Source organism: Ananas comosus, linkage group 10 (assembly GCF_001540865.1).
Source record: "Ananas comosus cultivar F153 linkage group 10, ASM154086v1, whole genome shotgun sequence".
Taxonomy (NCBI): Eukaryota; Viridiplantae; Streptophyta; class Magnoliopsida; order Poales; family Bromeliaceae; genus Ananas; species Ananas comosus.
In genome coordinates this window covers 10,408,200-10,430,970 of record NC_033630.1, presented here as the reverse complement: position 1 = coordinate 10,430,970, position 22,771 = coordinate 10,408,200, and the positions used below count along the sequence as shown (strand labels likewise).

The 22,771-nt window shown below is 36.0% G+C and overlaps 1 protein-coding gene across 3 annotated transcripts; it reads right to left on the bottom strand.

Annotated features, from left to right (window-relative positions):
• LOC109716046 lies at positions 8,378 to 13,846 on the bottom strand. 3 transcript variants are annotated; one of them, XR_002217820.1, is made up of 5 exons: positions 13,476 to 13,846; positions 10,949 to 11,032; positions 9,490 to 9,684; positions 9,100 to 9,233; positions 8,378 to 8,590 (listed from the first exon to the last, which is right to left on the bottom strand). XR_002217820.1 is itself a non-coding variant. In XM_020241325.1 (4 exons), the coding sequence occupies exons 1-3, from the start codon at positions 13,681 to 13,683 to the stop codon at positions 9,106 to 9,108; spliced, it is 303 nt and encodes a 100-aa protein (XP_020096914.1). In that variant the 5' UTR covers positions 13,684 to 13,843; the 3' UTR covers positions 8,389 to 8,590; positions 9,100 to 9,105. The 3 variants fall into 3 exon arrangements, 2 of the variants coding, with proteins under 2 accessions (XP_020096914.1, XP_020096912.1); XM_020241325.1 differs by lacking the exon at positions 9,490 to 9,684 and having other exon boundaries at positions 8,389 to 8,590; positions 13,593 to 13,843; XM_020241323.1 differs by lacking the exon at positions 9,490 to 9,684 and having other exon boundaries at positions 8,389 to 8,590; positions 13,476 to 13,840.

Below are 22,771 nucleotides of genomic sequence, written 5' to 3'. Positions count from 1 at the left end.
GCAAGATCAAGCGACCAAGCAACACAAAGTACTGGCTAGCTTTGAAAATAATATCGAACTAATTTTTAGGTTCAAACTCTCGATCAATTCATAAAATTTCAAGCCGAATCTACCACCCATTAGGCCTTTAGATTCGAGTACAAAGCTATGTATCATGGACATTTCTGTAAGCCTTGCGTGTCCGCATCGGACTTGTGTCCGACGCAGATACGCCATAAACGCGTGTTCCATACAAATCCATAGCACATCTCATAAAAAAATATAATTTTATTTTTCTTTTCTATGCACGTATAAGGATAAATATTTTGACTTTTTGACAAAATATATGATTTTTTTGGACAATATAAATAAATTATATAGGATGAAATTTTTTTCTCTTAAAATATATGAACTATAAATGAGAACTTCACTAATTTTCATTTGTATAAAAAATATATAACAATTTTTTAACAAAATTAATATTTTATATATAATAAACATATATTATTGTATTAATAATATTTAATTTATTAGTGGTGTTCATGTTGTGTCCGTGTTCCAATTTTTTAGAAGAATTGTCGTGTCCAAATTATATCGTGTTTCATATCCCATATCCGTTTCCGTGACACCTTGGTACAGAGTTTTGAAACTGAGACAACACATTGCCATTCGAGCTAGGGTGTATCCAGCGGCTCACCAACGGCTCGCCACAAAATCTTAAATACCAAATTTCTAGTTGAAGAAACACAAAGGGCCCACTAAAAAAAAAAGGCGATCATAGAAACGGTTGTATGGAGGCGGTTTCTGCAACCCTTCGAAATTAGTTAGTACGTATTAGATCGTTTTTTATTTCAATGCTAATTTTTAACCATTCAAATTCTTTTTCTTTATATTGGTTGAGTATTTTTCTCAAAAAAAATGAAAAGTTGAGAGTTGTGAATTGCATATCCTTGTTCTATATTTCATAATAAATTAGATCCGTTTTCTTGATAACTTGAAATTAACAGTTCAAGCTCTCATCCAACAAAGATGACAAATTAAAAGCTTAGCTAAGATGGTATGGATGTGGATATATTGTCACATAGATATTGTGATGATTATTAGTATATACGCCCTTGCAAAATCTAAAATTTATTGATGTTCTTTGTGTTGTCTAGGGTTATATTTACCTTGTTGTAGGGCAAACAAGGCAAACAGATTCTCTATAGGGGCCTTAGCAAAGGAACTTTCATACTGCACTGCTTACATTAATGGGCTTTGGTTTAACTTGGAATTGTGCATTATTATAGCCTATTTGGTCGTGCAATGTTGCAGACACCAAAATTTTAAGTTCTAGAAATACACTATAGGCTAAACAGGGCCATAAGTTAGATTATGCCAAATTGCATTACAGCATGTTCAATATTTGAGCAATGGTTTGGAGTTGCATGGCTAGTAAGCTCCAAAGTTTTGAAAAAAAAAAATTGTGGTAACTCACATAAATCAAGATCGAGTTGGAGTACTAGTGAAATTAATAAATTCTAGATTCTCCATATTTTTTTAAAACAAAAATTAGATTGTACTTATTAGTGTAGAGATTAACTACTTGCATCACAGTTGTGTACTTCACCTAGCTATGTCATCACTCATCGTCTGCATTATAATCTTAATTTTACATGAAGTATAAAATGTTTCTATTTTGCTGCTATATTCTCAAACATTTTACATCGCCATCCTTAACCTATGTAAGAACGTTTATGGGCTTGTCTGGTATAGCTTTTATTTCTAAACTGTTTTGGGAGTTGGCCTTTAACAAACAAAAATTTAGATCAAGCTTTGTTTCGAGAGATAACATGAGTAAGTTTTTCAAGCTCTCAAATCAGAAGCAAGATAGATGCTTCTTCAAACTTCTTTGTTCAAACAATTCTTCAGTAGGAATTCGAGTCTAACCACAGCATAGCAACTCTTTTGAGTGAAGCAGTTGTGGAAACTCAGGTAAAGTGTACACTTTTCGGTCTCCAATTTGAAAGTTTTTTTGAAAAGGCCTATGTGAGACTCCAGATAGTCCTATATATAAGATATAATAGGGCTAAAACTCTTAATTCGGCTTAAACATTTTAGGTGGCTAGACCCAAGAGGTTAAGAGAGTTAAGCGTGTTAGGACGGAAGTTGTCCTAGGATGGGTGACCTCCTGGAAAGTTGGGGCATCACAGTTGATATTAGAACCAATTACCAGCCGGAAGTGTCAGATAAGTCTCGGCTAAGCCAAAGTTATACAGCAGGGAGAGCGAGCCTCTCATACTGTTGACTGTTGTGGGTAGAGTGCGACTCCCCTAGAAGGTCGGTTTAGATTAGCGAGATGAGTCTCACATCGCTTGGTACTTGTGAGTTTGAGTTTGACAAGAACATCAGGGCTTAAGGGTAAGACCCCGGATAATCCTATATATAAAATATAATAGGGCTAAGACTCTTAACCCGACTTAAGCATTTTAGATAGTGGTTAGGCCTAAGAGATTAAAAGAGTTAAGCATACTAAGACGAGAGTAGTTCTAGAATGGGTGTCCCCTGAAAGTTGGGGCGTCACAGCCTATTAATGTAAGCCATATAGTTTGAAGTCTTGGGATATAGCATCATAGAAGCTACTCCGAGGAGTAATGTAATCAAACTCCAGGATTGGGGCTGATCGATGATGTCAATGTAATCAAACTATTTTACATTGGCAAGAACCAATCTAGTTTTGACAACTTATTTATTTGTAGGAACAAACAAATTAGTATGAGAATATATAGGACCAACTGTATAGCTAACGTTACCCTACATGTTTTGGACTATTTTTGGACCATTTTAATCTCTTAACATGGGTTGACTATGCCATCCTTTTTCTTTTTTTTTTTCTATATGAATTTGGAGCTGTTCTGCGTCCAGTTTTAAAATTTTGATGCTATTAAGCAATACCCACTTCTTTATATGATCCATTTTAATATTATGTTATTAGATTTTTTTTCTAATGTGAATTTGAGTGCATTATATATCTAATTTGAAATTTTTGATGTTATTAACCAATACCCACTTTTTTGAATGATCCAAAAGTTTTGTTTTCTATTAGGAAGAAAAAGTGAGGGAAGAAGTCACTTGTGGGACTGCTGCAGTTGAGGACATCTTCTAATTTTTTTTCTGTTTGAAAATTAGGTAAGTTATACTGTATCCCTTTTTTTATTCTTAACTTTTGTTAATGTTTTAGTTTTATTATCATTAGGTTAATTATTATCACTAAGTTAATTGTTAGCTTCATAACTACGCATTGGTATTAAACAAAACTTTTGTTGTTTTTTCAGTTGTTTTTCTATAATGGATAAGAGTTGGATGATAAAACCTAGAAATAGTGATGATTATAAGAGTGGAGTCTCACAATTTCTTGAATTTGTATTTTATAATACATCCTATAATGATAAGATAATGTGCCCTTATATACGTTATGTTAATTGCTCGTTACAGACTTATAAGAATGCGAAAATACACTTGATATGTGACGATTTTCTAAAAGAATATCCTAGAGGGGTTTGCTATAGAGAGAAATCTTTATCATTAACTTTCTCAATTAATACCGTCGACAGTACTTCAACTTCTCAGCCTATATAAAAAGTGCCGCATGTACAAGAGTACAATCCTATCAATCGGCTCACCAACGGCTCACCACAAAATCTTAAATACCTAATTTCTAGTTGAAGAAACACAATGGACCGGGGAAGCGAACAGATCAAGTTCAAGAAACCAACAAAAATTGTGTCTAGGGGGCCTACCATCTGATTAATTTGCTATCTAAACCCTCCCAGCAAGACACAGTAAAAAAAGAGAAAGAAAAACAAAAGAAGTGGGCTTTTAAGTGACAAGATCTGAAAGATTTCTAAGAATGGATTCTGTCCCCCCCACTGACAGTTTGGGACTGATAAGGAAGGCTAGTGGTTGGGATAACACAGAGAGGATGGAATTAATTAATTAATCAATTATTTGTAAAAGGTGCTCTCTTTTTTCTTTTTTTTTTTCTTTTTTATTGTTCAGAGCCCTTTTAACAGGATTTGATATGTTTCTTTCCTTCCCAGTCCTTTCCTTGTCTAATGTTGCCGCAGTTTTGTCAGTCTCTTGTCTCTTTACCTCGATTTCTCTCCAAGCCAATGTAAGCTACTCTTGCAAATTTTAGTGAAATACAAATTTTTTTTAGTAAAATTAAAAAATTGATGTAATAAGTAGTGAAATGATGGCCCTAGTTTGGTTCAAGAGAATGTAAGATATATACTCTACAATAGTAAAAAGTCTAGAATGCACAAATTATATTGCTGACATGGCACCTCCCAACCCAATATGATTGTCCCCTCGGATTCGCTGTCACATTGTGGTTAATAAAAAAAAAATTTTATTGTACATTTCTCTTAAGTAGAGAAATATATATATGATTGACTTATTACTGATAATATAGTGCAAGTGTGACACTTCAGACGTTTTCTTATTTTAGGGTGTACCCCTAACATTGCTCTTAATTTAAATAGATTTAGTGTAGAAACGAATCAACTCACTTAACATGGCTTCTTATTGAACAGTTTATCATTGAGTTAGGTCTGCATAACGTACGTGACTAGTACTTAACAATCCGATAGGGGTGTAATGTGGCCTGACACGACCCTTCCGCCAGAAAGGCACTGGCCGTGCTGGACCGGGCCGTGCTTTGGGCGGGCCTAGTAAAGTATTTATTTTTAATTTTTTTTAAAAAAATTAGTATAAAATTTAAAAATATAAATAATAAATATTTTTATTTAAATTAATATTTTGATTAAAATATTAAAAAATTATAAAAATAATTATACTAAAGTAAATATTTAATTTTTTAAAAAATAAATTTGTATTATTTTTGAGAAAAAATAATGAGATAGAATTTTGGTCCCTTGACCAAAACGCTCCCCTCCCAAGGTCTGCTGGGCAGACGACATACCTTAGGAGGAGAGCTCCTGGGGAGGAGGCCCCATGGCCCAAGGCAATTGCCTTAGGCCTTGGGGTCCGAGCCGTGCTGGCCCGGCTGGCACGGCCTAAGCGGGCCTTGCTGTGCCAGGTAGCTCGCCTACCCTCTGCCCGGTACTGTCCAGGCCCGTTTCGAGCCGCACTGTGCCGGGCCGTCAGGCTCCAAATAAGAGGCTCAGCACGGCCCAGAGCCTCGGGATGGGCTGGCCGGGCACAGGTACTACAGTACCCATGCCACTGTAGCCTGGCTCGAGGCTATGCCAAGCCAGGCGGCACATGTGCTGCCTGGCTTGTTTTACATCCCTACAATCCGATGGATATCAAATCTGATATGTTTTGGATAAAATGCATGGAGATCTATCAATATTAGTTCATCTGTAAACAGACGTCTGAACTTTCAATTTCGGCAAAAAAACTTTTTAAACTTTATCAAATAGCTCAATATTTCTCTTTTTAAGTAAACTTACTAATTAAATAGCCATTTTAATCGAATGTCGTGCCCATGATTTTATAAGACTTAAAAATATAAGGAATTGTATTTTTTTTTCCTCTTCCAGTTTCAATAATTAAACATGACAATCGAAAAAAAGGTTGAACCGAACTTCAATTTTTTTCACTTTTCTTATATATGCAAATAACAAAAGTTTTTTATATTTTAAAAGTTTAGAGAACTATATGAAATACATAAGGTCAAAACGATGTATAATTAATAAATTTTATTTTATTGTATATACATACATCTTCGTCATATATGATTGAAGATTTTATTATTATTTAAGCTTTCCTATATAATTTAAATAATAATAGAAATAATATCTAATATATTTCTGGTCGACCAAAATATTTTTATTGATTTTCAAAAATTTCGTTAAATATACTTCTAATTCTAAGATTTACTAATAAGATTTGAAGTTTAGAAGGATACTTTCAAAATAAATGAATATATTGAAAAAGTTTGAATAGCAGTGAGGGGTATTTAAGCTAAAGCCTCTAAATAACAATGTGAAAGACATAATTTAATTTAGATAATAAGTAGACCCACTTTAATTACCCATTTAATAAATGGAGTCGGTTTGGGTAGGGGTGTAATGTGGGCCGTGCCGGGCCGGCATGGCCCACATTTACTGTGCTGATTCGGGATATGAGCCGGCCTGGTCCGGCTTAGCTCCAAACCCGGGCCGGACCATGCCGGGCCCCAAAAGATTTTATTTATTTTTATTTTTTTAAAAAATATATAAAATTAAAAATAGAAGCAATAAATTATTTCTATTAAATTGATATTTTGATTAAAAAATTTAAAATTTATAAAAATAATTATAATATAACAATTTTTTTTAAAAAAAAAGAATTGAAATGATTTTTAGTCTAATGGATCAAACAATTTTGGTCCATTAGACCAAAAACCTCCTCTCAAGGTTTGTGGTGGCTCACCTTACGAGGAGAACTCCTGTAGAGAGCCCTTCTCCACGGGAGCTAAAACCCTATGGCACAAAGCAAGTTGCCTTGGGCCTTGTGGTTTGGGTCGTGCTGTCCTGACTGGCTCGGCCCAAGCGGGCCGTGCTAGGTCACCAGCCTCTCCTAGGCCCAGCACGGCCTAAGCCCGTTTCGTACCGTGCCGTGCCGTGTCAGCCGTCGGTCCTAGAGGGCGAGGCCGAGCATGGCCCTGAAGCTCGGGGCGACCCATGCCGGCACAAATGCTACAGCACTTGTGCCGTGCTGCAGCCCAGCCCGAGGCCATGCTGGGTCGGGACCGCCCGGCCAATTTTACATTCCTAGGTTTGGGTTTTGAGTATTGACGCGATTGAAATGTATGCTCCTTGTACCCTTATCTTGACACAATCCTTAATTGTCACACACTTTTATTCACAAAAATAAAAAATCTTTTATCATAATTAATAGGTAAAATTAAAAATGAATGGAAATCCTGTTGGCTTAAAAGGGCCAATATCCTGCCTTCTGGCGGGAAGCCAGGTTGGGTTGAGTCATGTTTGAAATAGCGTGAGGCTAGGTTGGGCCAAATCATGTTTAAAGATGCGTGAGGCTAGTTGGGCCAAATCAAATCGAGACATATAGGCGCTATATCTATACACTTTAAGTGAATTGGTTGTATTTTTAACAGCTCGAATTTTTTGAAATTAATTGCACCAACAATCCAACAAGTGGTATCAGCGACAAAAGTTACGGGTTCGATTCCCGCATGCTGCAAATTTGTGCTAAGCGACGTATGCATTGTGTCTGAATGCTTTAAATAAATTAGTTACGTATTTCTAAAAGCTCAAGCTTTGCAAACAATCCGACAGACCCCTTGCCTGTAGGCTTCTTAAATTGCCCCTCAACTTTAATTTTTTGGGGTTTATATTTTCTTAACTTTAACTTTGTATAATAAAGTTATTAAACTTAAAAAGGATCCATGCTTAACTAATCAAATAAGCATAAACAAAAATAATGGAAATTAAAGCAGTATTAGCCAAAAATAGTTAAAGTTAAGGAGGCTATTTTAGAGTGACATTTTGAATGGGCTATGGCCCTCTATGAGTTTGGAGTCCCCATATATATTTTTTTATTACCTAATTAATAGTAGGTTAAATTATAGAAACCCTCCGATAAATTTTTTTTTTTATTTTTAAAGACTATTGTTCCTTTGGAAATTTTTGATTTGGAAACTTTTTTTTTTAGTTAACTGGCTCTTTGATTCATATTTAAATTAGTTTGATTCAATAAATATTTCTNGTGCATTTTCGGTATAAATCCCCTTATATTTCTATCATTTTGGAGGGGGGCTAAATGCAACAAGTTGAAATGTTGAGGGGATAAAATATAAGTTTTTAAAAATTAGGGATAGAAAATAAAAATAGATATTTATAAAATAATTTTCTATAATTTAGCCTTAATAATAAGTAATTTGTACTCACATGGTTCAATAAAATTGGTTACATGAAAATCGGCCTATTTGGGTATCTATGGCACTAGAATATTTTCTTTCATAGAAATAAGAAATTTAAGTAAGAATGATTGTCACCTGGAGATTGAGACTGAGACACTACAAAAAAAACGGTTTATAGCGACACTTTTAAGTGTCCCTAAAACCTAAAAAAAGTGCTGCTAGCAAAAATACCGACACTAAAAATAGTGTCGCTATATGTGCAGTCCCTAGAGTATATAGCGACACATAATAAAGTGTCGGTATATCCCAAAATAAGTGCTGCTGTTTAGTGACACTTTTTTTTTTAGTGACACAAATAAGTGTCCCTAATTTTTTAAAAAATATATATATTTTTTTATATAGTGACACTTTATAAGTGTCCCATTGTCATTCAAAATATAATATTTTATTTAAACATCTAGTCTAGTATTAAACTTTATTTAAACTAATCTCATATACATTAAATCGATGAGAGTACAAAAAAACAATCAACAAAATTTCTTAAATTCTTGTTAAAAAGATAAAACTAAAATCAAATATCCATACGTCACAACAATAATATCCACTCATACGTTGTAGTAATTATAACAAATCAAACTCTCTAATTGAAAGAAATACAAAAAATCAAAAATTGTATGATAACAAAATCAAAAAGTGCATAAACAAATTCTGATCGACTCCACGAATATATACTTGAACCTGCACATTGAATAACATTTGAATTAGTTCAAATTTGTGCAGAATTCTTGATTTGTCAAAGCATTAAAAATAAAGAGACTTGTTGAAATTCTCAGAGTACTTGATTTGCTTATATTTCTATAGATATTTTCAGAGTTTGCTTGTGCAGTTTTGGAGCAGATTTAATTATTGAGAGAGCATATATGTATCTAATTTGGTCAACCAACTTTAGAAATATACAATATACAATGCTAGAAGTTATATCAACTGATCAAACAACTTGTGCCTCTCAATAATATAGAACGATTGGCACGAAAATAAGCCTAATGAGAAAGCTAACAAGTTTAAAACGCTGTGCGCCAACCCCTTTTAGCCCAAGCATTATTAATGCTAATATATTTTTACATCTTTCCTAGTCTAGTCTCGTATCACGTCGAAATACATATATGAGTAGATGGAGTATGTGCAAGCACGAAATAGATACGAAATACACATAATCAAGCAGGTAAAGTGAAGATAAATGTACTCACTTTTAGCTACAACTCCTGGAGTAAGAACTCGTTACCATCGCTAAAAAAGCCAAAGTATGAGACAGTTGCACCATAGTGGACAACTCCACTTTGAATCCATTCTACAGCCAAAACATCTGTAGCAGTAACCCTTCCTGTAACCAACAAATAACACAAGATAAATAAGCAAACAATAGTGTAAAAGGATTATCAAAAATACAAATTGTAAAACAATACAAAATAAAAGCTTGATTACGAGAACAAATATGCAAGCCGGTCGGAAAAAATCACAAGAACATAGATTCTAACACTTATAAAAGGGCGATTTTGATCTCAGTACAATTGCAGATTCGACGAAGATGAAGCAGAACCTGAACCAAAGTTCAAAGTACTCAGAGGAAAGGAATATACCAAACTTAGGATTCGAACGAACGTGAAAATATAATTGCACATGGAAGTAGAAAAACGAGAGCGGTTTTCATCTTCCTCTTTTGCCGGCTGGAATCAGCAGGAGAAAAGTGCAGCACGTTATAGACCTAGCCTCGCAGGTTTGTGTTTCGGTCTCGAGCAAAGTAAAACAATTTTTGCTTTCTTCGTTGAATGAACCTTTGTTGAAAGCAAAGACAAGTTACCTATCATTTTTATTCGTATGTTCAAGTAAGTTTATCAAGAAACTTGGGAACCTCGGACAAGATCTGATGCATTTTTGTCAAAGGAAGCATATACGAATTGATCATAATTGACCAAAGAGAGCATAAACACTGCAATATAAATGGGTAAAACCATTAAAACAAGTCATTCAAGTCCACCCCATCCCTATCTGCCTGAAGAGACAAGAGTTTTCAAATCCAGCTAATCCAGCAAAGCGAAATGTGAGCAAACTTGTCTGATAATGATTGAAACTAATAAATGATCAGAGGCTTCCTAGCTACAATCCCCGTTAATACACTTATTAGTGGCCCATCAGATGCAGCAGTGAATGTATCACCTTGTTCATGACGTAGAACATAGAACATAGAAAAAAGTGTTAGAATCTATGTTCTATGTTCTTGTGATTTTGGGGGACAACCACTCAACTTGTGATTTTTTTTATTTGGCAATTGAATCAGGGATTTTATTGAAATTAATAGCTCCTTTAACTATTGGTCATTAATGGAACCCATAGTTCCATTGCTCGAAAAGCAGGTAAAACTGTTAAATTTGATAAAATCGCTATTAGATTTTTTGGAATATCTAATTCAACTTACAAAAATAATTCGAAATAAAATAAGCAAAAGTTGAGGGGTGAGAAGCCATGCATCCCATCTTAGGGTACCATACATCCCATCTTAGGGTACCGTACATTCCAATGAAACCATGTGGGCTTGTATCATTATTCATGTAAAAAGATATATAGCTACCTTAATTAGCTATGCATGCATATATAGGCTAGCTCCTGCCATGAAAACCTGCCCAAGCTGGAGTTGCAGCAAAGTCACCATCCACTACTGTGGACAGTAGTAGATGCAAGTGGAACCAAACCACTCCTAGCTAGTGGTTTTAATTGAATATATAGGCAACATATATTGAAAATGTTAAAGCATTCTTCAATTTCTTAGTACTCAAATATCATTGAACAGTAAAAGCTTCAGCACACCAAATTTCCTAAGGTCAGATGTGTCAATGCTTCACTGTTCAAAAAGTAGGCAACAACATTCACTGTCTAGTCATGAAACTTGCATCTAATCATATTCTATCAAACTTATTAGCTGGAGATTACAAATTAAATGCTGCTAACAGTTCTATCATGAAGAGATTCTTCAATTTCTCTTCGTATACACGCCTTTAGATTCCAATGATATCACCATCAAAAGAAAGAAACAAATTTTACCTTTTTCAGAGTACCATTCAGGCAGTAACCTTTCACTTCCGCTTCCTATACACGCATGAAAGCCTAGAAGAAGTCTTGCAGCACCTGTAATTCAGTACGTGTAAAAGTAAAGGCACTATTGGCATTGACAAATAGTGAGACAAACAAGAGACAATAAACCCCTAGAGCAAGAGAAATTTTAAGGAAAACAAAAAATATTGTAAAAAAGCACTTTTCAAGAATTACTAACTACAAAAATCACATGATTAAAAGCAGCATCTAGGCACTCCATATGATTAACTCACAGGGGTTTGACTTGCTACATCAATAATGGTTTGACTCAACATTAATTCTAACACATCTGAATTTTTTTAATGGAAAAGATGCTTTTCATGGAAAGAATTTTTCCATATAAAACAACATAGGGGCAATTTGCCCATGACATGGACATCTGCTGTTATATATAACAGCAGGCAGAGGGTAAAAGGAGACTCTTGCACTACTTGGCATTGTCTCAAGAGAAGGCTAGAGAAGGCTAACAACAATGTCACCCATCACACACCAAGAACCAAAACATTCCAGTGTTCTAATGACTAGGTCAAATTCTGCAAATAGATATAGTTGATGTTATAGATCTTCACTAATCCTTAAATAAAGTAGTCATATCGAAAATCTAATAGAATCAGTCACACGTGCGCAACTTGAATCGTTCATTGCTTTTGTGGGATTGACTTTTTCTAGAATCTCAGAGATTTCTAAGCTGGAAAATTGGGATGTCTTACTTTCCATCTGCAGGCACCTACAGCTTTGCTAGTTTGCATAACAAGAAAATTGAAAAGGAAGAGGAATCACTGATAAATTTTCAGCACCTATGTAATATGTTATATTTCCATATCTCACTTTTTGCTCATTATTCCCCTTGCTTATTTGAATCATTAATTAGCTTGAACATAACCTACTTCCTAGAAGATTGGTTAATATATTGATTATCTAGCATACTTAGCTGTCGTTGGCTGCATAAAGAATAAATCCAAGTGTCAATGGAATTGCATCACTCGGTAGCATGAAGCAAATAGAATAGAAAGATTTAGCCACCTGCTGGGATTTTTCATCTTATTTAGATTAGAAATTGTCAATGAGCAAACCTCTACCAGGAAGGGACAAAAAAAGAATTTAAATTTTATCTTATTGTAAACTAAGATTGGAATTTTTGTGTCATTGGAATACTAGTGTAACAATTTGGCACACTAAAACTAATAACTCATCGAGCTCTAAATCGCCAATCCAAAATACTTAAGCACAACCATTAATTCTAGAATGTCCATTACATATAACTCCCTTAACACTTTGCCACATTATCTAATGAGGGGCCATTAAAGTGTCATATAATAATTGGGCTTAAACATTTTAAACCGGTAATATAAGCCTAATGAGTTATTAGTTATAGTAGGCCGCATCATTACAACTAGTCTGGGAGATTAGATGATGAATATAAATATTTAGTGTATCTGAAACATGAATGTAGTAAATAGTCAAAAAAGTTCTACTCTACTAGAATTATATTAATAAACCATACAATTTTCATAGAAAATTTTGGTTTTTGTATAAACCGAACCGAACCGAACCGAACTGCACGGCAATAAAGTAAGTGAGCAGTTTTGATCAAGGAGAAAAGGAGTGCACACTTGTTTTAAGAGTGTACAGCTGAGATGGAATACCTACTCATAGATGAAGCTTAAATTTGAACCATAAATAGGATAGAAGTTTCATGTCATTTATTAAATAGTCATATAAGCCCTGCTCAAGATTTGGTTTTGTTCTCATGTATTCAAGCTAAAGTTTAAATACTGAAACTAACATAAACCAATTAGTGTTTGCATCCTGAGTATCTTACAAGCAAAATGCAATAGCAAAAGGAGTCAAAGAACTTCCAATGAATAGCACTATAGCAGTACATATATAAAGTATGCCAATAGTAAAATAGATTATTGTCATGTTGTGTGCCAATAGTAATGAAAGGATCCTGATTTCGGTAAGTGTTGATCTAAAAAAGTGAAACACTTTAGTGCCAATAGTAAAATAGCACTAAAGTAATGAAAGGATCCTGAAATGTTACTAAGACATGCATAATGCGTCTACGTTAAGTCGTAATCAACATTATTGACAATAGCGATTAATACCAACATAATAATCTAATAATGAAGAAATTATATAATAATATGATCATGGACATATTATTTAGCGGATACTCTTCACAAACTTGGGATGCTCCACTTTTCATTACAGAAACATTTTTGCATTAATTTAGAGAATGATCCAAAGAGAAGCCGACAATTAAAGGCAATTATCAGCTTCTTGATATGTTGTCAAATTAACAGAGTGAATTAATATTCTATAATTCAAAGAACTGCATAATCGAATGCTTACAGATATTCGATCTCCATAGGGCCTAATTTATTAAATAAACTAAATTAATTCAATCCCAAAAAATTTAAAAATAAAAAGCTAAAAGATAAATTGCAATTTCAAAGCCAAATTGTAATCTTACTATTCTTGCTTAGACGTAGATGGAAATGGCGATCCCAATAGAGGCGAAGGTGTGTAGGGCGAGATCTAGCAGGAAAAAGGAAATCAAGCTTTGGATCAATTTCAAAATGGAGTTCACCTTCTCCCCTCTGCAGAGATCGACCTAGGCGAAGATGTTTTGCGGAGAGGAGATCGACACGAGATGAGAGAGAATGCCGCAGGAAGGACATGGTGAGAGCTCGCCATGGGAGATCACGGGAGAGAGCTTGCCATGGTGAGAGTTCGCCATGGTCGAGTGGGAAGGGTTATGTTTGAGGGTTGAGAAGGGTTTGGGGGTTTGGGGGAGAAGATGATCTGTGTGAGAGATTTTTTTTCTTTTCTTTTCTTTTATTTTTCTTTTTTTGTAACTGGGTTGGACTTTTAATTAAGTTTTTGTAATGGGCCGGATGGGTGGGTTGAGTAGGAATAAGATTGGGTTTTATATTTGGGCCAGGCCTTAGGTGGATTTTTTTAAAAAGGTTTTGGACTTAAATGGGACACTTGCACAGAAGTGTCCAAATATGTGTCCCTAAAATCTTGATTTGTTGTAGTGAGATTAAATAAACATAATATAAAAGGGGAAATTGTAGTTTTGGTCCTCAAATTATGAAGTCAATTACATTTTGATTCGCACACTTTAATTTATTATAATTTTTCATTCAAATTTTCTGGATTACAACTAAATTATTGCAATTAAGTCTCACAACTTATAGTTGGCTAAATATTGACAAATTGTTAATGTAGACAGGAGCAGAGCTGTACAAAGACTGAGGATGGCCATGGCCCCCCAGACTTTTCATAATATGTATAATAGTACCTTACATATAAAAAATTTAAAGGAGATACTTTTAGGCAATCTCAAAAGTATACTGACTGACCTATCTTTTAAAAAAGTTCTTGGCACTAACACAGTCCTCTCTCAACTCTAAATTTATTTCCATTTTTTTCGTTTGGTATCTTCATAATTCTAATTATTTTAGATAATATTTTTATTTAATTAAATTAAAGATTATATTAAATTTAATAGCTCTATCAACTAATAGTCATCAATTGTCATAATTGTATTTACTAAAAATTATAAAATTAGACCATTAACTGAATTACTATTAGATTTAGTAAATTTCAAAGTTATTTGAGTGAAATACTATAGATAAAATAATTAAAAGTTAAGTATAGATAAAAAAAAAGGGTAATATTTTTTTACACTAATTATTTATTCAACATATTTTCTCATCAAATATTTGATTAAGTAAATCTTGTTTGTTTGTTAAAGTTTCGATTTGTATATATTTTGGCCTCTCTTATAATCGAGTCCTAGCTTCGTCTATAAATGTATAAGTGATATATCATCTTAAATATTATCGTATTATCAATCACAATGATTCTACATCAATAATTTCTTAACATGTAGCTAACTATATTGGATTGTGGGATTTCGATTGCAAAAATTCAAAAAGTTTGAGCAAAAAGATTATAATAAATTAAAGTTTGAGAACCTAAGTGTTACAATTTTCATAGTTTGAGAACCAAAAGTATAATTTACCCTAATATAAAGGCCTTGTTTGTTATAGCTGTCATTTAAAAACAAAAAAAAAAAAACATCAATTTGAAAGATTATAAAAAGTAGGTAGTAGATTACTTGCAATTTTTATATTCAAGGTATGTAATTAACAATAAAATATACAAATTTGCTATTTTTTTTTTCTTTTTGCTTATTTCTTTCTTTTTGTTTAGAAGAAGAATAAGAAGTTGTACATTCCTCACGTGGCCGAAGTGATTCCAAGGAAACCAACCATAAAAGTAAAAGAAAAGTTCATCCAATGTGGCCATATCCAATTACATAAAAATTATTTTTTAACTAATAATAATAATAATGATAATAATAATAATAATGTCAAACCATCTAGTTCTACGTTATTTATTCAAATAATATTAATTAGGCTAAATCACTCTTTTGGTCCTCAAGGCCGTGATAGTTTAGTCTTTAGATCTTAATTTGTTATAATTTTTCCCTTAAACTTTTAGAATTGTTGTAATTAAGTTTTAGAAATTCAATTTAGTTGAGTAAATATTGTTTTGTTGCTCATATAATCACGATATAAAAGTATTATGATTGGTGATAATACTTAAAATGTTACTCCAATTAAATTAAGCCGTGCGACTCAATTCTAATAATTTTTAAATATCCGATGCAGAAATTACAACAAATTAAAGTTTAAAAATAAAAATGTGACGCCACTACAACAAAAACGGTCTATAGCGACAATTTTAAATGCAGGTACATGTCAAAAAAGTGCTGCTAGCTAAAATTACCAACACTTTTAAAAAGTGTTGCTATATGTGGGGTCGCTAGGTATATAGTAACAGTTAAAGAGTGTCTCTATAACCTAAAAAAGTGCTGCTAATTTACCAACACTTATTTAAGCATTTAGCAACCGCCGAAACTCTATCTCGTTGGCTGCGGTGGCGGAGGAGGACAACAGGAAAGGCTCTTCGTCTAGAATTTCAGTGGATTCAGTGAAGAGAGAAGAAAAAATGGTAATTGATTTTTCTTTTTTTTTTTTCTTTTCTGTTTGTAATCGGGTCAAATGAACTGGATGTGGTGAGTTGAGTAGAGTAATCTTTTATTTTTGGTTGGATTGGACTTTATATTTAGGCATAAGTAGATATTTTTTTAAGTTTTAGCATAAATAGGACACTTACTCAAAAGTGTCCCAAACATGTATCCCTATAACCTAATTCTGTTGTAGTGCGCGCATCCTAGTTTGAATAGCAAAAGTATAATAGCTAGATTTTACAGTAAGAATAATATCTTTAATAGTTCTTTTCTCATTTATCAACTTATTTTCTATTTCTTTTGGCAGTTACATATCCGATTCAAAATTTCTGCTATTTCCTTACAATTGCCTTTTAATATGTCCCACGCATACTATATTTTTATATAGTCGATTACTTTATATTTAAATAAATCTGCTTGTCAAATTATTGGATTCAGTACCTACCTAAGGGGGGTGTTTAATTAATTCCTTTCGAAGGAAAAGTTTTTCATGAAAAATATATTTTTCTACAGTTTTTGTTTTTAAAATAAAATTTTAATAAAACAATTTAAAAATAATTGTTTTTATAATAACTAAACGGACGAAAAATATTTTTTCGACTAAAAAACTATTTTTTGAGATATTTCGTAACGAACCAAATACCCATTAATAAATTTTAGGATTAATTGCATACGGCTTTCTGTAGACATATCGAATATTAAATATATCCCTACAAAATTCAACTTTTCAGATTTATTCCTGCAAAAGTCCTAACATTTTCAAATATACTATAGCTGTTAGAATCCATTAGAAAAATGTAGATAACCATAGGTAAAATACGTAATCCTGATTAGCGAATGATATAAATTAACATTTTTATCTCTCTTATATTATTTGTGATGGTAGAAACGAAGAAGACGACCATTGGAGATTTTTGGGAGGGCATTTCTGTATAATTCTAACAGTTGAAATTTTTGGAGAGATATATTTATGATGGCAAAAATATCATTTTACTTATCTTCTGTTAAAAAATAAAGTGCTGTAATGGTAACAAATCAAAGGGATATATATATGTAAATGCCATTGAATTTTGGCAGGAATAAATATAAAAAATTAAACTTTGTAGGAAAATATTTACTATTCGATATTTTTATTGAGCGTTTTATGATATTAACTCTAAATTTTGTCTTTTGAGTGAAAAGTTTGAGAGCAAGCCCAAATCACTGAAATTTCTATTACACATGCAAGAGGCATGAACAGAGGAGGTGGTCTCCAATGCACAGTGCTTGGTTTGGAATCTTAGTGCGATATATTATAGCACGATTTATTAGGAAACCAAGTTGCAAATCCTGCAACAACAACAAAAAAAAAAAAAAAAAAAAGTTAAAACTAGTTTGGCATTATTAGTGTTATTTTAAAATATTTTTAGACATAGATTTTAAAGAAATTTATGCGGCTGTGGATAGACCTATTTATTCATTTTTGTCATTATCTTTTAGCATGTGCATAATGGTATCCTCAACAGAGTCCAGCTTGTGTACTTACGAATGACGAGTTTCTTTTATGATAGAATTTGTGATTCGATGATCGGTTCTGTTAGGTTTGATTTAGAGTATTTGAAATATTTAGAAAATAAATTTTATAATTTTTCAATATATCTGATAATTGATGTCACGTCCCGAACCCAACCCTATTTGGCCGGTTCGAGCGCATCAAACAGACGCCGAACGGATAAAGTCTTCCCTGTCCGCCCAAGGCTCAACATTCTGTACAAATAGAGTATGAATTTTACACAAAACAGAAGCATACATAATGGCTTGCACGACGGCAAGCAACAGCCAATAGTGAAAGAATCTACTTAACATCATACAAGTATTTGATTAAATTTAAATCACATACATGCATTCAACTTTAATACAACTTTGCATCATTTCTTTTATACATCGCAAGTTCTCCAAAATATGGTCCCTTTTCCATTTTAACATAAATAAAGTTTTCTACATCATTCCTTTAACATCATCACAATACTAACATCATCAAAATACAAAAGATGATAATAAGGGGTATGCGATTATAAAAATAAAACATCTCGGGCGGTCTCTACCTAGGGCGCGATATCTTTACTGCGATCATCTGCCGGCTCGCTCGGTCCCAGCTCTGTGGAATAGGGGTGTGAGAACTACAACAAAGTTCTCAGTGGATTCGGCAACCAACCACGCCGACTATCCCACTAGGTCTAATCAGGCATAATAGAAGAAAGAATAGATAATAACCAACTAACAAATGCAGCTAATATGCCTGAACGATAAGTAAAACTATGCTAGATAGAATGCATATGATGAATGCAAGATTAACTTTTCATTACTCAATCTCATGGCTAGCCCGTAGGTTTCGCCCTCACAAACTCACCAACCCAAATCCCTATTGTCGGGGAGATAACAGCTACGACCCGACGGGACCGCCCTCTGGGGAGATAGCCGCTACGACCCAGTAATGACAACTCCAGAGCACATCGCCCGAGGGGGAGCTACCGCCCTCGAGTAAGGACTATTAGGTGAGTACGATCAATCCTTAACTTTAAAGATTCCAAGTTCAAACCATTCCTTGACTTCAAGGAGAATCATGTTCATATGACCCTTAACTCTAAGGTGCCTTTGTCATAATGTCACTAACTCAATTCACTTGCATTCTCTAACCTCTACTAGTATCATGTACACTACTTGTTCTTGCTCTTTGTCATTGATGCCACACTTGTTTTCTAAGTGCTATGTTCTTGTACTTATGCCACACTCTATGCCTATGTCAACATGTCCCATTGTTTACTAACCCTTCTAGGTTCTTATCCCTTGTCATGCATATATAGGGTTACCAATTCTCATTCATTTACTACTATTTCTCAAGCATTAGAACTCATATCATGCAATAAAAATTTACAATTAACCCTACTATGCAACATGCTCAATATAAATACATATGCTCAAATATGACGCTTTAGACATAAAGGGATTTCCGATGTCCTTGGAATGCACCACCCACCTTAGATGGTTACAAGGATGCTACGGTGAATTTCTTGAAATTTTTGAAGCCGTAGTCCGCGTGCGGCGGCTATCTGTACGGAAAATGACGTTTTTGTCAATAATTTTGCGTACACTCGTCAGATTGTCGAACCGAGCGTTCCAACGCGTTTAAAATACCCTCAATTAGGTTTCTATATGATCAAAATAGATCAAAACCTAACTTGGGCAAAACCCCTCTTTGGGATGCCCTAACATGTTTTCCTAGATTGATCTTGTCGCTAAGCAAGGAATAGCTTAGAATCACTTGGGAAGCTCTCTAATAAGGTTTCTAAACTTTTAGAACCATCCCTAGGGCATCTACTTTGAGCCCTAGCGATCCACCATGAGAGCTCCTCAAGAAAGCCATGCTTTCATGGTGTTCTTGGCTCTAGGAGGTTTCTAAAGCATAAAACAAACTCAAAACCCCTAAACATAGGGCTAAAACCCAAACCCTAGGCTTAACTTGCAAAGAGACTCACCTTTGCCCAAGCCCTAGCAAGCTCCTTCTTGTTGGAGAGCTTCAAGGTCCACTAAAACCCTAAGCTCCTTCTCCTCCAAGCCTTTCTTCTTCTCTTCCTTGCTTCTTCTCCTTCTCTCCCAAACCCTAGCCCAAGCTTTTAGAGAGAGAAAGAGGGAAAATGAGAAAGAGAGAGGGGAGAGGTGTGTGTGCTGCTGTGAGGAGAGGGTTGGCCAAATAACATGTTGTAACAGTAGCATTTAGGCCCCTCAACTTTAATTCTGCAGCAGACGAATCCCTGCTGCCAGAGGCTCTGCGTACCGGTACACGGGCTCCTGTACCGGTACAGCCCTGCGCAGAAGTCCAAACCCGAGAGCAAGGTTTCTCGGTTTCGCAACTTGTGTACCGGTACACGGGGTCCCGTACCGGTACGTCTTCGCGCAGACTCAAACCCGAGAGCAACCTGGGCTCGGGTCGCTTACTGTACCGGCACAACCACCATGGTGTACCGGTACACAATGCTCCAGAATGCTGTTTTGGCTTCGACTCGACTCTACTTCGCGTCGTTCGATGCCAAAACCATTCCAACACTTCTTTAACTCATTTTTGCCCTTCCAAACTTGCTGGAATGCAAAAATCAAACTCACCAATCCATTTCTCTCGACACTTTAACCAATTTGATTAAAGTTCGATCGTCGTTTTCGAGTTTCGATATATTACATTCTCGACCCCTTATATTTAGTTTCGTCCGCGAAACTAACTTAATTTAAGCCCGAACTTGGCTCGTACCTTAGTTCAGCTCGTCGAAGAGATGAGGGTAATGCTCCCGCATTGCGCTCTCAAGCTCCCAAGTAGCTCCGCGGTCGTCGTGATTGCACCAACGAATTTTAACATACGGAATCTCGCGATTTCGTAGTTTTCTTACTTCTCGATCGATAATGTATGCCGAAAACTCCTCATAGGTCATGTCCTCTTGAATCTCGGAGGGTTCAAACAAGAGAACATGATCGGGGTCGTGAACATACTTGCGGAGGTTCGACACGTGGAACACATCGTGCACTCCCGCAAGTCTTGGTGGTAGTGCTACTCGGTATGCTACCGCGCCGACCCGTTCCAGTATTTCGAACGGTCCAAGGTACCGGGGATTTAGCTTCCCACTGATTCCAAACCGCTTAATCCCTCTCATCGGCGAAATCTTTAGAAACACGTGGTCTCCAACGGCAAATTCTATATCTTTCCTCCGTTTGTCGGCATAACTCTTTTGCCGAGATTGCGCCGTAGCAAGTCGTTGGCGAGCAAGACGAACTTTCTCCTCCGCCTCCCGTACTACATCGGGGCCAAGAGCCGCCCTCCGCCCACATCGCTCCAATGAATTGGGGAGCAACACTTCTTTCCATAAAGGGCCTCGAATGGCGCCATCGCGATACTTTCTTGATAACTGTTATTGTACGCGAACTACGCCATCGGTAGATGATCGTGCCAATTGCCCTTAAATCCAGTACACATGCTCGAAGCATATCCTCAAGTATTTGTATCGTCCTCTCCGATTGACCATCACTTTGAGAATGAAATGCCGTTCTAAAGCCAAGCCGCGTGCCCAAAGCCTCCTGGCTCCTCCAAAAGTGAGAGGTGAACCTCGGGTCCCGATCCGACACGATAGACACGGGCACCCGATGAAGTCTCACAATCTCGTCGATATATACTTGAGCCAATTTGTCCCCCGACCATGTAATATGAATCGGTAGGAAATGCGCCGACTTCGTCAACTGGTCCACTATAACCCAACTTGCATCGTGCCCACCTTGAGATCGTGGCAATCCGGTCACAAAGTCCATAGCGATATTCTCCCATTTCCAAACGGGTATAGGTAAGCTTTGTAATTTTTCCGCCGAAAAACGCCGCTCCGCTTTTACTTGTTGGCAAGTAAGGCATTGCGCCACAAACTCCCCAATGTCTTTCTTCATGCCCGGCCACCAATAGTGCAACTTCAAATCTTGATACATTTTGGTGCCGCCCAGGTATATACTATAAGGGGATTGGTGCGCTTCTTGCATGATCGCCCTGCGGATGTCCTTATTCTTAGGCACACAGCAATGGTTTCTAAACCGGAGTGCGCCGTCGGTCCCAATGCCAAAATCATTGGCACTACCGCTCTCAACTTCCCCGCGCACATTTTGGAGATATTCATCTGAAGCTTGCAACTCTTTGATCCTCTTCAATATAGTCGGTTGAACAACCAACGTCGCAAGTGTCGCCGGCACTCCCGGCGCTACTACTTCCAAACCAAGCCGTTGCATCTCTTTTTGCAATAATGGTTGGGGTGTAATTGCCGAAGCCAAATTTTCTCCCGATTTTCTACTAAGTGCATCGGCCACGACATTTGCTTTCCCGGGGTGGTATAGAATAGTAACGTCATAGTCTTTCAACAATTCTAACCACCGCCGCTATCGTATATTTAGCTCCTTTTGGGTGAACAAGTACTTAAGACTTTTGTGATCCGTATAGATCTCACAATGTTTCCCGTATAAGTAATGCCTCCATAGCTTTAGCGCGAAAATAACCGCCGCTAGCTCAAGATCATGNTGAATCGGGTAGTTCTTCTCATAAGTCTTCAATTGGCGTGAAGCATAAGCTATAACCCGCCTGTTTTGCATCAAGACACACCCGAGTCCCACGTAGGAAGCATGACTATATACCACAAAGGTCTCCCCCAGCGTCGGTAGAGCAAGCACCGGGGTCGTGGTCAATCTTTCCTTTAACTCCTCGAAGCTCCGCTCGCATTCGGGGCTCCAAACATACTTCATCCCTTTGCGTGTAAGGCCCGTTAATGGAGTAGTTATTTTAGCGAACCCCTCCACGAACTGCCGGTAGTAGCCCGCTAGCCCAAGGAAACTGCGGACCTCCGACACACTCGTCGGGCGAGGCCAATCCTTAATTGCCTCCACTTTCCTCGGATCTATCGAGATACCATCGCGCGAAATTACATGCCCAAGGAAAGTGACCTCCGATAGCCAAAAGTCGTATTTCTTCAACTTGGCATATAACTTCTCTTTTCGGAGTATTTCCAACACGGTCCTCAAGTGCTCCTCGTGTTCTTTCTCGGTCCGAGAATATACCAATACGTCGTCAATGAATACTACGACGCACCGGTCCAATAGCGGACGGAAGACCCTATTCATTAAGTCCATGAACGCCGCCGGGGCGTTAGTAAGCCCAAACGGCATCACTG